Source organism: Macrobrachium nipponense, chromosome 39, assembly GCF_015104395.2.
Source record: "Macrobrachium nipponense isolate FS-2020 chromosome 39, ASM1510439v2, whole genome shotgun sequence".
Lineage (NCBI taxonomy): Eukaryota > Metazoa > Arthropoda > Malacostraca > Decapoda > Palaemonidae > Macrobrachium > Macrobrachium nipponense.
This window is the reverse complement of record NC_061099.1, coordinates 36,281,221-36,295,984: the sequence shown is the minus strand read 5'-3', so window position 1 is coordinate 36,295,984 and position 14,764 is coordinate 36,281,221. Positions and strand designations below refer to the sequence as shown.

At 38.0% G+C, this 14,764-nt stretch overlaps 1 protein-coding gene across 1 annotated transcript in view; it reads right to left on the bottom strand.

Annotated features, from left to right (window-relative positions):
- The window catches only part of LOC135210552 (uncharacterized), a gene marked incomplete at its 3' end in the record, with an annotated part of 44,843 nt that overhangs the window by 16,307 nt on the left and 13,772 nt on the right, over positions 1-14,764 (bottom strand). The window contains 1 exon segment of the mRNA XM_064243416.1: positions 7,013-7,928. Coding sequence (XP_064099486.1) covers positions 7,013-7,524 — 512 coding nt within the window.

Sequence of the window (14,764 nt, the reverse complement as noted above, 5' to 3'; positions counted from 1 at the left end):
AAAGTACTTACAGATCAAGTTATATGGTTAGTTTAATGTTCTTGGCCTATGTGGTATGTGATTTTTTTCTAGTTCTACATAAGCCTAATTGTGTTGTAGACAATTATACCTCATGCAAAATTAGTTTTCTTTTTAACTCTGTTACACTAATAAGAATAAACAATCATTGTCAAATTGTTAACGACGCTTTGGAACACTTATTGTCGGCGTTTAAGAGTGTTGAAGAAAATTCCGGAGTTCGATGCTCTTTTGTATCAGGAATTTCGCAGAGTTAGGAGCGAACGTGTCACTGTGAATGATGGGGGAAGCCTTCACATGATTGTTCTCCATTTTTGCACTGGAGGAGGAAAATTGAGTTCCTGTTCTCTATTTTCGCACCGGAAGAAAAAATATTTTAAGTTCTTTTACAGTGTCTAGACAGGATTCCGTTGAATTGACGGTAATGTAAATATATATATATATATATATATATATATATATATATATATATATATATATATATATTTATATATATCCCGTCTGAACTACTGGTTTTTAAGGATTTTTGCTCTTCGTAAGTTATTTTTTTACCTCCGCTGCGTTGGTTCATGGCAATTTGGTTTAATATGAACATATTCTCTTGGTTCTTGCCACGAAGCGAAATACTTTTATGCGAATAAGCACTGATACCATCAATGAACTGGATTACTTAAATATTAATCGAATTTTTTAAAATCCAATTGGGATACAACAATAAAAACCTGGAAGCTGACCTAATACGAGGCTTTCAACTTCAAAATTACCCTTGGCCAAGACTTGGGTCTCTGATCCATACAAAGATTTAGGCGCATAGGTCTAGCCACTGTGGGTCTATAGCTAGTAAACCAGTTGGACTCCGTCTTTTCCTGGACTGAATTTTTTTAGTTGCGCGAAGAAAAGACTCCCCTTAAGCCAAGGATTGGCGTGTGAAATGACAACCTTATATTTTATTCTCCCTTTTGGGCATCAGAACAGTGATTTAATCGGCAGGACGGTCCTGTTCAACATGCCCTACTAAATCCAGAAATATTTGTCCATTAAACAGATAAACGTTTTAAAGTACTTACCGCTCAAGTTATATGGTTAGTTTAATGTTCTTGACCTATGTGGTATGGGATTTTTTTTCTAGTTCTACATAAGCCTAATTGTGTTGTAGACAATTATACCTCATGCAAAATTAGTTTTCTTTTTAACTCTGCTACACTAATAAGAATAAACAATCATTGTCAAATAGTTAACGACGCTTTATAACACTTATTGTCGGTGTTTAAGAGTGTTGAAGAAAATTCCGGAGTTCGATGCTCTTTTGTATCAGGAATTTCGCAGTTAGGAGCGAACGTGTCACTGTAAATGATGAAGGGGGAAGCCTTCACATGATTGTTCTCTATTTTTGCACTGGAAGGGGAAAAATGAGTTCCTGTTCTCTATTTTCGCACCGGAAGAAAAAATATTTTAAGTTCTTTTACAGTGTCTAGACAGGATTCCGTTAAATTGACGGTAATGTAAAAAAAAAAAAAAAAAATATGTATATATATCTCCCGTCTGAGCTACTGGTTTTTAAGGATTTTTGCTTTTCGTGAGTTATTTTCTTCGCAGCTCTTCCGCTGCGTTGGTTCATGGCAATTTGGTTTAATATGAACAAATTCTCTTGGGTCTTACCACGAATCGAAATACTGTTATGCGAATAAGCACTGATACTATCAATGAACTGGATTACTTTAAATATTAATCGAATTTTTTTTAAATCCAATTGGGATAAACGAGATAAAAACCTGGAAACTGATCTAATAAGAGGCTTTCAACTTCAAAATTACCCTTGGCCAAGACTTGGGTCTCTGATCCATACAAAGATTTAGGCGCATAGGTCTAGCCACTGTGGGTCTATAGCTAGTAAACCAGCTGGACTCCGTCTTTTCCTGGACTGAATTTTTTTAGTTGCGCGAAGAAAAGACTCTCCTTAAGCCAAGGATTGGCGTGTGAAACGACAACCTTATATTTTATTCTCCCTTTTGGGCATCAGAACAGTGATTTAATCGCCAGTCACGTATCTTGAGGAACTGTTGAGAATGAAAACGTGGTATGTCTAAGTAACTTGGGGTATTCACCGGTATTCTCCAGTCTATGGTACGAATTGTACCTTCTTCACTCGATGTTGATGATTGTATGGTTACTATGTTATGTATATTTTAGTTTTACAAGACCACTGAGCTGATTAACAGCTCTCCTAAGGCTGGCCCGAAGGATTAGATATTTTTACGTGACTAGGAACCAGTTGGCTACCTAGCAACGGGACCTACAGCTTATTGTGGGATCCGAACCACATTGCATCGAGAAATTAATTTCTATCACCAGAAATAAATTCCTCTGGTTCCGCGTTGGCCGAGCCGAGAATCGAACTTCGGACCACCGGATTGGTAGCCGAGCGCGAAATGCACTCGTCCAACGTGGACCTAATGTATGGTTACTGGATGGTCACCGTCATACAGACCAAAGTATATAAAATATTCTATATACCTTGATACAGACATGGCACACGCTATACAATGGTAAAAAGGTGGCGGCTATACCCTCTTTGTTGATGTATAAAGGGACTGATCCTGGTATATTTTTTGTGAAGGGTATAATCACTTAGCTCTGATTTAGTAGCTTTTTTTATCTATTACTAGAAAAAGAATATACAATATTTTACAATTTTAACAGAATTACATTTAGAATCTTATCCGATGAAAGTATTATCATATTTCTTGTAACAAATACATAGCCAGCTTCGATTCTACATATCTTTTTTTATTTTTATTTTAAGTATATTACATACTTGTATTTAGTATGTATATACATACATATACTTAAGTATGTACGAATTGGGAAACACTTTTTTTCCAGAATCAGTCCAGCTTTAATTTTATGGTGTGTGTGCATCTTCCGTAAACTCGGCATTTATATTGGCAGTTTGGTGATAATGTTTAAATGACCTCCATGTAGCATTTGATAGAAGTTTTTGCTCGTAAAACCGTTAATGTTGGGACCGTAGTACAGTTGCGAGTCTGTTTTTTTTTTAATACGGTCCCGCTCACACGCAAACAAACGTGCAGCCTCACGCACGCATCGAAACGAGACCAGGCAGTTTACACTAGTTAAGGAACGCTATCAGAGGGAAGTCACGTACTTCGAGACTAATTCCCCAAATCTGAATCTAATTGCATTAGCTCCTAAACCAGTTGTTTATAGGTAATGTTTGCTTTTCTTCAGTGCATTTCTATATTGGTACGATAGTCTGTAGTACGATCCGGTTTAGCAGTGCCAAGGTTCATGGTAATTTTATATTAATCAGTGTCGTCATTACTTGATTTCTAAAAGACAGACTCCACTGACGATCCTGTGAATAAGTTTCTTAAATTGTCTATAGTTCAATTCCCGTTTCGTAATCATTTCTTCTTATTTTCTTTGTCTGCTGTCAATTCTACATATTGCAAATATATGCAGTTAGAGTTTTACTACTCGTATTTGAAAATCGAACCGTTTTTATTTTTGATTTAATTTTATTTTCTTTTAATCTTTTTTGGGTAGTGCCAGTAACTACTTAGACGTACTGGTGTTGCTGTTACTGCTATCTTTGAAACTGGTTGCTAAAATAATCTACTACTATAACTTTCAAAATATACTGATAATTAACGTTGCTACATATGTGTTTATGTGTTTATTTTATACATATACAATGCGTGTAATCGCCTTCCATTCTTCACCCAATTACATAGACTTCAGTTTTCTCTTCCCGGTTTCCGTCTACCTTCATCACCTTATTCCAGGTCACATTCACTCTCAGCTTTCTCCACTTCCAAACGCTTCATACAAATTCCTGCAACTCCTCCTCTTTGTCTCCCCCGAATATTATATAGTTTCCGCTCGCACCAAATAAATGGGTTATGAAGGAACGGTTGGTATTTTCAGATTATACATTGTTGACTGAGGATAGTAAGAAACTGCGGAAACTAAAAAGTTTGTGAGTGGTTGTAATATGAATGGTGGTAGAGTGGGAGCAGTTAATTCACAAAAGTAATTAGGAGTAAATGTAACGGATGATGGCATAGAGAGGAGTCACAGAAGGGGTTAAGTAAGAAAGGTAACGGTGTGTATAGATTAAGAAGACCCGTATCGTCAGTAGAAGCCAAGGTGGGAATATGAAGGAATAGTTCACCAAACTCTCCTTTATGGAAGCGTAGTGTGGATGCTGAAGCTGTAGATTTGTAGTTTAGTTGTAGTAGAACTGATAAGCGCGAGGGCTGAGGAAATACGTAGACGTACTGAAAGTTTAACGTAGGTGAAAAGATAAATCAGAGAATTTTAAAGTCCTCTTGGTCATGAAGAAAGGATTGGCGTCGATGGAACGGTGGAAAGATTGTCTGAATCAGGAGAAGGATAGATGGAAGAGTGTAGACCTATTATAATGCAGATGTTCCAGTAAGTATGACGTGCATACAATGTGTGTGTGTGTGTGTGTGTAGGAGTTCGAGATGCTGCACGTTAGCCATCTGTGCAGGTATACAAAACATCATTGCCCCTTTGAGTTTATTTTATAAATATAGCCATCCTTTGCCAAGGCTCATGGGCTCGAACCACTGAACCAGTTATTCAGGACATTTGTAGCTTAATGCACACACACATTTATATATTGTATATTTAATTATAGCTGTGCCAGCATTACTGACTGAGGTCTGTGTGGCTTTCCTTCCTGTAAATTACTCTACCACCGTCCTGTGAATGTTAGCAAGTTAAATAAATGTGTCATTCGATTGGCAGGAAGTGACGGCACATTAGTCGTCTCTCCCGTTTCCCAAATGATGTTATTATCATACTTGGATAACAAAAGAAGAATCCTGCTGTCATGCGGAATACAGAACCTCATTTAAGGGTTAACGACATGGTGGCCGTTAATATAAAGTCACAGTAGAAAGAAAAATCACAATTCTGGTATATATAAAGAAATCACAGGAGAAAAGGTCGCATTAATTTATTGTGGCCGGTAATAGTCATGGGGAAAATTCACAAAATATTTCTTGGAGTCATTATCTCTATAATATTTAGTCTTTTGTTTAGGTTTATATACGGAAATCCCCAACGGGCTTGTGCTAAATACACAGCAAAGATGGATATTTAACGTGATTAAAACCATTGGTGGGTGGGGGGGGGGGGGGGGGGGGGGGGGGGGGGGGGGGGGGGGGGGGTGGGGGGGGGGGGGGGGGGGGGGGGGGGGGAGGGGGGGGGGGGGGGGGGGGGGGCGGTTACTATCTAGTTAAGATTATTGTGACTTTTTTTCTTCCTGTGACATTTTTACCTGGATTCAACAACAACGCACCACTGTTAAAAAAATGTTGATAGTACAATCAAACCCTGATGCAAAGAACAGACCCAAGTGAAAGAAGGCACTTTAACATACTTAAGAATCCTTACGTGAAAGCTTTTCTTATAACATGGCTTATGACCCATCTCTTCGGAAATGTGGAATAAAAGTTATGCACTGTTGAACCTGTTGTTAGTAAGGCCGGTCCGTTTGTTTTTATAATAACAACAATCTCTTTCTCTCTCTCTCCAGTTATATAATGCTGCTACCGAGAATTCTCAGGAACTTGTATTTTACAGTTATCGTATTATTATAATCATACTGGGTAAATCATTAAAGATTTTTGTATCGAATAAGTAAACGTAGTGTCATAATTGATGTTGCTGGAAGCAAACATTGTAGAATTGCTGATCTTCATCCGTAATATTATTAAACTCCTGAATTCCACCGTCATAAGGGGTAATTCACGAGGAATTCGAGAAAATGTAGAATCTTCAGTTTAATGAATCAACTTCAAAGTATGACTCATCTGTTGCAGATACCGCCATACTCCCAAGGTTATCAGGTTTATACTGAAAGTGAAATGGTTCAAATGCACCCTGTGTTTTTTTTTGTTTTTTTCCACGTTTCAGAGGTAAACCGTAATAATCTCAGTTTCCACGAGCATCAACGCTACCCGCTCTGTTAAAGACGTTAAAGACGTGGTCAACGTTCCCAGTTCTGACGTCATAGAGGCGGCGCGCTCTATGGGTGACAGTTGAAGGCTTGAAGAGCGGGGAGGTCAAATGGAGAACAAAGGCTTTCTGTGGTGATAAATACCATTACCTAAACACGACACGAGTTCTCATGAGGGCTGAAATGTCGCCTTCTAACAGCTCGCAATTTTAGACGGAGCTGAGATTAATTACTTATTGAAACTGTAGTGAACTGTGACAAGAGCGTAGAGGGAAAGTCCTCATTTTTAACTGGAAGGCAAAAGGCTACGTATTGTACTACGTACCATGAACTAGACCCCATACACGACAAATTCTCTTCAGTCCTCTCACTTTAATCTCCCGTCACGTGAGTAGCATGTACAACACGGCAAACTATCACGCATGTAAGAAGTAATAAGGCTTCATAACTGCCATTAGAAGGAAGGAAACTCGTGATAAAAAGAAGGAAAAGGCGTTGAGGGTGATTAGTACTAGCAATTAAATCCATTAGAGTACTGTAATCATCGCGTGATCCACCCTCTCCCATTGAACTTGAGTTCTGATATGAAAACCATGGTCTGAAAAGTAGTATAGTTCACACACACCCATAATACAGGGTGTCCATAAAGTCCCAGAACCATTACAAGTATTTATGGCTCAGAATGGTACTGGGACTTTATGGACATCCTGTATGTTAATATTATAATATATATTATATATTATATATATATATATATATATATATATATATATATATAATATATCTCTTGCTGTTTGTGTTCCTGTGTCGATGTCTATATATATTATATATATATATATATATATTATGAGAGAGAGAGATATATAAGCTCACTCATTTTCGCCCGTTTGTAAATGGCTTTATTAAAGTCTGTTCGAAGTGCAGCAAACAGATTCAAATTATTTTTGAAGGGAAAAAAAAAGAAAAACAGGGAAATCTTACCTGTATTTTAGGATATTGTTTGACGAATGTAGCGCGCTAATATTCGACGCAGGTGTGACCAGCAGGGCACCAGAGGTTGCACGATCAGGAAACCTCAGGTCCTGCCGTGGTGCAACAACTTCCGTTTCGCTGATGACTTCTTCTCGTATTTCTGCATTCACGTCGGTTCTAACAGCGTCATTATAGGCATTAGTCAACTCGACGTAATTATATTTTCTAGTTTTCGAGTGGTTCCCAAATGACCGGATCTTTTTCTGAGTTTGTACAACGACACCACTGCCAACGCGTCCATTTTCTGTCAAGTTATCACTTACGGGTGTTCTTGGCGTAAGGAAAGCCTGTTGTGTCACGGTGTCCTCAGCGGACGTATTATGGAAATACGAGGAGAACGCGCGAGGGAATTCGGAACTCTGGTAATCGTAGGCTGAAAGAATGAAGAGGGTAAGGCTGGCGAGGAATAGAGAAGCGAGGAAAGTGCGTATGACGCGTATGTACGCTCTTGGGAAAGCCATGGTTTCGATTCTTTTGACGACTTTTTACGCTACGTAGACCTGCTACGACTATCTCTGTCGTGCTTCCATTCTGAGACACTTGTTATTTTATGTTCTGAAATAAGTGCGTCAACTCGAAACGCTGGGGGTAAGCATCAATAATTCCCGTCAATTGCAACGTAAATAAAGCTGTTTGCGAAAAAGTATAGCGTCACGTCACGCTCTGATAACTTGACGGCGCGTCCAGTCTCATGCTAAACTCCCGAAGAAACAGGGTAGGACGCCATAACCTACGTCACGATAGAAAATGTGGAGATGAAATTCCGCGCTGTCTAGCTCACTAAAACTGTCACTTCACTTTTAGTAGATGTCACACTCGCATTGGAAGACTAATTTTCTTCTTCACTTCAGCATCGCATGCGGATCTGGAACAGGAAAAAAATGGTTACATCAGTAACAAAACAGTTTTCAGGATTACATTTCCAAAATGTTGTATATAACTGACCTTTAAGTGCGAGGATAAATTTGAGGTTTCTACCAGGTTAGCACTCAACGTTTATGATATACAGTAATGAAGTCACAGGAAAAAGGGCACATATTTAGCTCTGAAAAATGTCACATTAATTTAGAGTAATTTACAGTCTTCTGTTTATGTTGTTACGATAATCACCAACGGGCTCGTACTAAATTCGCCGCAAAGGTGGATACGTAACGGGTTACAACCCTTAAGGGTCATTATCTAGCAAATAATGTGACTTTTTCCTGTGACTATTTTTATTTTTTACCTGTGGATTCCCTGACAGGTGTCAGGCACAATCGTGGTATTAAACCCTACCAAAAGAAAAAGAAAGCAGTGCTCCTTTAGATATCATTTTCCCGCCCTTTTTTTATACTGAAATAGTCTCAATTTTACTGTAAACTTTCGACTTCTTCAGTTCCAGCGGGAACGATGCACCGGACTGCTGTTATTGCAAATCGAGGCACGTAAGCGTTTTTGTGTAAGAATTATATTTACGTCGTTGCCTTGCGTTTTGTTTTCAAGTTTTGGTCACGCGTCAAACCGGATCCATAATTCAGTATGGATGTATGTTTTTTATATATATCTGTTGTTCCCAGTCATCGTTTCTCTCTCTCTCTCTCTCTCTCTCTCTTAGGACATTCCTCTCTCAAATTGTATCTGCAGCCTCTGGAAATTGTACTTCACCTTCATGAGACGAAAGTTAGAGACAGGGGATGATGGCTGATTGTAGGTTGCCTAACCATACAATTACCAGGGAAAACTTGGGGGTCGACAGATGCATCCTCAACGTGTCACAGACTTTCTCTGACTAATTCAACAGAACAGACTCCAACTAGTTATAAGAAGGCTGTAATTGCTGTTGTCTTGAGGGGTTGCAGTCTAAAAGTTCCACATTCAACAAACCCATATTGGTTGGTAAGTATATCATTACGACTCCGTTTTGAGGTAAAAGAGGTAGAGAGGAACCAAGAAAGTGCACCATACAAAACATGTCTGGCTTGTAATTTCATTCCCATCTGTTGCATAGTAAACATGAAGTTACACTGCTAATGAAGTTTATAATTATGTCCTCTGGGATGCGGATGTCTAACGTTAGCGGATATTTTGTTTGGTTTTTCTTTAACTATAAACTAACAGATTGGATTCACTGAAAAACTGCACGCTTACGTATAGTTGCTTTCCACATTAAATATTCTTAGCTGACCTTATTTCTAAAATTACATGGTATGTAAGTATTCAGTGCATTTGACTTTTATGCAATCTTTGGAATAGTCTTGGCGCTTTATTATATATAGTGTTCTGTATAAGAACACTATTGTGCAGGCCTTGTCTGTCCGTCCGCACTTTTCTTTATCTGTCCGCCCTCAGATCTTAAAAACTACTGAGGCTAGAGGACAGCAAATTGGTGCGTTGATCATCCACCCTCCAATCATCAAACACCCCAAATTGCATCCCTCTAGCCTCAGTAGTTTTTATCTAAGGTTTAAATTAGCCACAATCGTTCTCCTGGCAGAGATATAAAATAGGCCACCACAGGTCATGGTTAATGTTTCGTCGGCTGTAGCGACTACAGAACACTCGATTTCCCAGAACAAACGTTGGCGCATTTTTTACGTGTTTAATTTTATGACAATTCCCGAGACTTACATCAATAGTAATACTCTTTTCACATTGCCAGCATCCTCATTTAATTGGCAATTCTGTCACGGTGATACCGTCCTAGTCTCATATTGAAAATGTCCTGTTTATTTGAATCGTAGACTATGAGTCTTTTCTGAATGTTGATGTTCTTCATTTTACGGGATAAATTAATTATACTATATCCTTTGCTCTAATTTGCTTTTTTTATTGAAATGCTAGAGAATTTTAATTCAATTATTAATTATTTTTTGCTGATATATTTACGTGAAGATTCTTCATTTTGTAGAAGTTTGCGAGTGAAACTGCTAGATTGGATGGTACTAGTTCAGTACCCAATAATTTGATCACTCTAAACGAGTTTCACTAAATTGAAAGTCTTGAAGTAACTGATGCGATACGCGATTGGGAAATTAATATCCATGAAGGCTAATTATCAAATTAGTTTGGTTAATTTTCCAATTTTCAATAGCAGGATTAGTGAAAAAAAAGAAGAATGTATGTTGCGTGTTTTCTAAAAATTATCTCCTCTTACCTAAGTTCCGCTAACCACACAAATGCTGCAGCTTGAACACGCTTTCAAAAAAAAAAAAAAAAAAAAAAAAAAAAAGCCACAAGAAATGGAAAGTAATATCGAAAGCACTATAGACATTCGTGTTTAAAACTGCGTATTTTAGGGAAACTACATTATTAGCGCTTTCAGTTTCCAGTGAAAAGGCATCACACGCGTATACTCCAATAGCAATGAGCCTGGATACGTTAGGAAGCAGCCCTAGCAGATTTCTTGAATGACTAAGGCAAAACTTCAGAGATTTGTTTGCATGAAGTACTAAACATTTTAGATGAATTGCAATGGGCTAGTTATTCGATATATTTGAGTGGGGTTTTGTCGACAGGGTGAAAAAGAAGTCTATTCTGGGAATAAGGAAAACATTTTGGATACTGTAGGCTCACTTTCTATACTTGTGTAATTTACCCAGTGTAGACATTTAACCACTTAGTCGTCGTTACTTCGTCTAGAGTCTAGACTCTAGTACCGTCTAGACTCTAGAGACTAGTACAGTCTTTATAGACTCTGGTACCGTCTAGACTCAGTACTCTCTAGACTCTAGTACCGTTTAGACTTTAGACTCTAGTACCGTTTAGACTCTAGTACCGTCTACACTCAAGTACTAACCAGGGTCTATACATCCTGGTACTAACATTAACCTGTTTGTCAGTGTCACCGGAATGTGGTTTGTAACTATTGCTTCAAATTCACGTTTCTCATAATGTGCCCTATCAATGCGCCTCGCTATGGAACAGAATTCTAAGTTAGTAGGTCCTTTATTCCTCACACTGTTGAACTGTGGAACGTCGTGCAGTTGGAACTAAAGAAGCCCAAGCGAACATACAATGCATTAGTACCCTAATACTGTTCTTCTTGCATTTCAATACGTTTTTATCTATTTACCTATTTATTAATTTTATTTTTTAAGTGCAATCTCTTCTTTCTGTATTTCCCTCGACTTCATCTTACGTCTTCAATTTCAAGTCAGTGACCCCTGTGGTGGGCTTGTTCCATATGAATAGGGTTCATCTACTGAATTATAATAATAATAATAATAATAATAATAATAATAATAAAATAATAATAATAATAAAACCTGAAAATAGAAATGAGAAGGATATGGGATATGCCAGTGGAAATTGTATCCATAATCATAGGAACACTAGAAGGCACGATCTCAAGATCCCTGGAAAGGAGCTTGGAAACACTTAGATGACGAAGTAGCTCCAGGACTCGTGCAGAAGAGCGTGCTATTAGGAACAGCTCACAAAGTGAGAAAAGTGATGGGCTCCTAAGGAGGTAGGATGCAATCCGGAACCCCACACTATAAACACCACCCAGTTCATATGGGATCAAACCAACGCCCCCCCACCCCCAGCCCCCAAAATAAAATAGTACTGTTTATATAATAATAATGATAATGCATCGTAATTACAGTATTTAGAAGTATGGATTTTTTCTAGTCTGTTGTAGACTCATAATTATAAAATATAATTGTTGTTTCAGATTAAGCTGGCTTTGTCAGCACGGGCTCTTGCACACAGAGCACCCCGTAAGTGAATTGATAATTGCAGTAGATGTTTATATCTGCTCTCACTCAGTGTGTGTGTGTGTGTGTGTGTAATATAAGGCTTCAGCCATCTCTTGAGTTCAGTACTCACTTACTTTGCAGTTTAGAAATCGTACTTAGTCATTCTTTGCACATAACACACTTTCATTTTGTCAGTAAGCTGTTCAGCAGGTGGGCTTTGGTTAGAGCCTAATCTTCTGGTGATGGAGGACAGTTGACAGTTTATAGTCTTACAGTGTGCTTCTTTTTTAATTTCTCCGGCCCCACTTATCCGAAGGCACTCTGTGATACCTGCAAAACCATTTGTCTTATAAACAATTGTGCCGAGACGATCTATGATTTGTACGACGTATTCCATGTATGCCGTCAAGTAAATAGGCGCTTTCACAACACGGAAAATAAGCCTCTTGAATTTCTCACTTGAAGACTTCATTATATCTTTAGTGTTCCAGATTTCAAGCGAGAGCTCGTTGTGCAGTGTCAGAACTGCAGATTGTTTAATGACTCTGAAAGCAATATTCTCGAAGTGCTTCTTGGCTCAGATAATGGAAAGTAACCCTGACAACAGCGGCTCAGTGGCGTGGTCGGTATGGTGTTGGCGTACCACCTCGGTGGTCGCGAGTTCGATTCTCGTGCATTCCACTGAGGTGTGAGAGATGTGTATTTCTGGTGGTAGAAGTTCACTCTCGACGTGGTTCGGAAGTCACGTAAAGCCGTTGGTCCCGTTGCTGAATAACCACTGGTTCCATGCAACGTAAAAACACCGTACAAACAAACAAACGAAAACCCCTGACAACGCAATTTAACTACTGACAGACAAAGTCCAAGAGCAATCTGAATAATTGTATTACTATTTATATTTGCCAAAAAAATCTAAACTTTCTCATATTTTTCTTTCCTACCAACATAATTCATTTTTTTTATTTTCGTTTGAATTAAATTGTCTTGATGGCCTAAACGTGACCCATTCCTCAGCCCTGGTATTAGACCTTAGTTTAGTTTCTAGTCTGTATCTCCTATGCTGTTTATGGAGAAGAATTATCTCCCGTCCACAAATAGCTTGAATGTTACCCCGCTTTGTCCACGCAGTGAGTGCATTCGACAATCCAGTCATATAAATTCAAAATAGGGTTGGACCTCATACATGCCCTTGGGGTACTCCTGTCGTTAGTGTTTCATGAGATGAATATAGTTCTTAGATCTGTTGGCAAGTGTCCTTTTAAATACTCAAAGGCGTCTTCAATAATTCCAGTTAACTGTGAATCATTTAGATGTATACTACATGCATAACTGTATCGGAAGGCACGCTTATAGTCTGAGTAAACGAAGGTGCGACATTTCTAAAATATATATATATATATATATATATATATATATATATATATATATATATATATAATATATATATATATTATATAATATATAAATATTTAAAAATCCAGCAGATAAATGATGAAGTCGGCTTTAAAAAAAGAAAATGCTTTTACATTCGTCTTAATCTTGCAGCCAAAGGATCTCCAAGTCTGTGGGTTGAACTAGCACGCACTGCAGAAATAGCCTAAAAAACACTTGCCGTATGTTCTGCGATTGCATAAGCGTTCAGTTTTGTGATTCTCTCTCTCTCTTCCAAGTGGGGACTTGAGAAGACATTAGCACCTATAGGCCTACTGAACGAGCATCCGTGAAGGTTCTTCATAAATCAGTGGTCATTATACTCTTGTGTTTCAATGGGAGAAATGTTTGTTTCTCTCTCTCTCTCTCTCTCTCTCTCGAGTCCACTCGATTCGACTCCCCTTCGTCTCCTCATCTCCCTAATTCCCTCAACGAGTCCACTCTCGATCGCGCATCTCCTCCTCTCTCTCTCTATTTCTCTTCTTCTCTCTCTCTCTCTCTCTCCATCTCCTCTCTCTATTCTTTCAAAAAGTCATATCTATTGTGGAAACTCTTGCGTTCTACGCAATAAGTTCTGGAAGGTTGCTTAAGCAAAATAAATTTCAGAATAAACATATTCAGGATATTCGCTCTTTACGGATCAATGTGTCCATATGAAGATATTCTTTGCGGTCCCTGAACAGAACTGCGCTTGTACTGACATATCATTGATACGCAGCAAAACAATGTGAAAATACAAATTGCGTTATTATAGAGTCTGTATTTAAAAAAAATATTAATAGATAGACGGATAGACAAAACTGCGTGTGCTAGTGGTGTATATCTGTGCATGTACATATGTTTGTGTAAGTAAACATGTATCCTCCCATGCATATTTACCCTTGATGACTTGCGTGTTACCTCCCCATAACATAATCAACCCATTCCGTCGTCCGTAGAAATTTTCTATAGTACGTAGAATCAGTATATTCACCTTTAAGTTCTTCAAAGCTATAGCGAGCAAAACTTAATTGGAAATTGTGCTTACAGTTCTGATAGAACTTAGTAAAATGATTTAGGTAATAAAAATAAATTACTCCTGAGTTGATTTGATAATCATTCTCTCTTTTCTCTCTCTCTCTCTCTCTCTCTTCCTAAGAAAAATACACTATATCAGCAGACCTTGAAGACAACAGTTGGACCTTGAATATCCTCAGAAAAAAACTAAAACATAGAATTCCACATCATCACAATCACGAACAAGTGACATGAAGACGATATATACATACATATATATATATATATATATATATATATATATATATATATATATATATATATATATATATTTATATTTATATATATATATTGTGCGTGTTTGTTTGTGTGAGATACATACATACATATGTATACATAATATTTATATACCTACGTACTTCTCTCTCTCGTTGTTGATTGCTCAGAGAGAGAGAGAGAGAACTTTATTCCCAGGCCTGGTTTCAAGTCTAAGATTTGATTGCTTCAGAAAAAGAAAACGAGTCGCGAGAAGAGGAGTTCGTATAGCTCGTTGGTGATTATGGCGTTCGTGGTAAAGTAATAATATAGGCTTCTC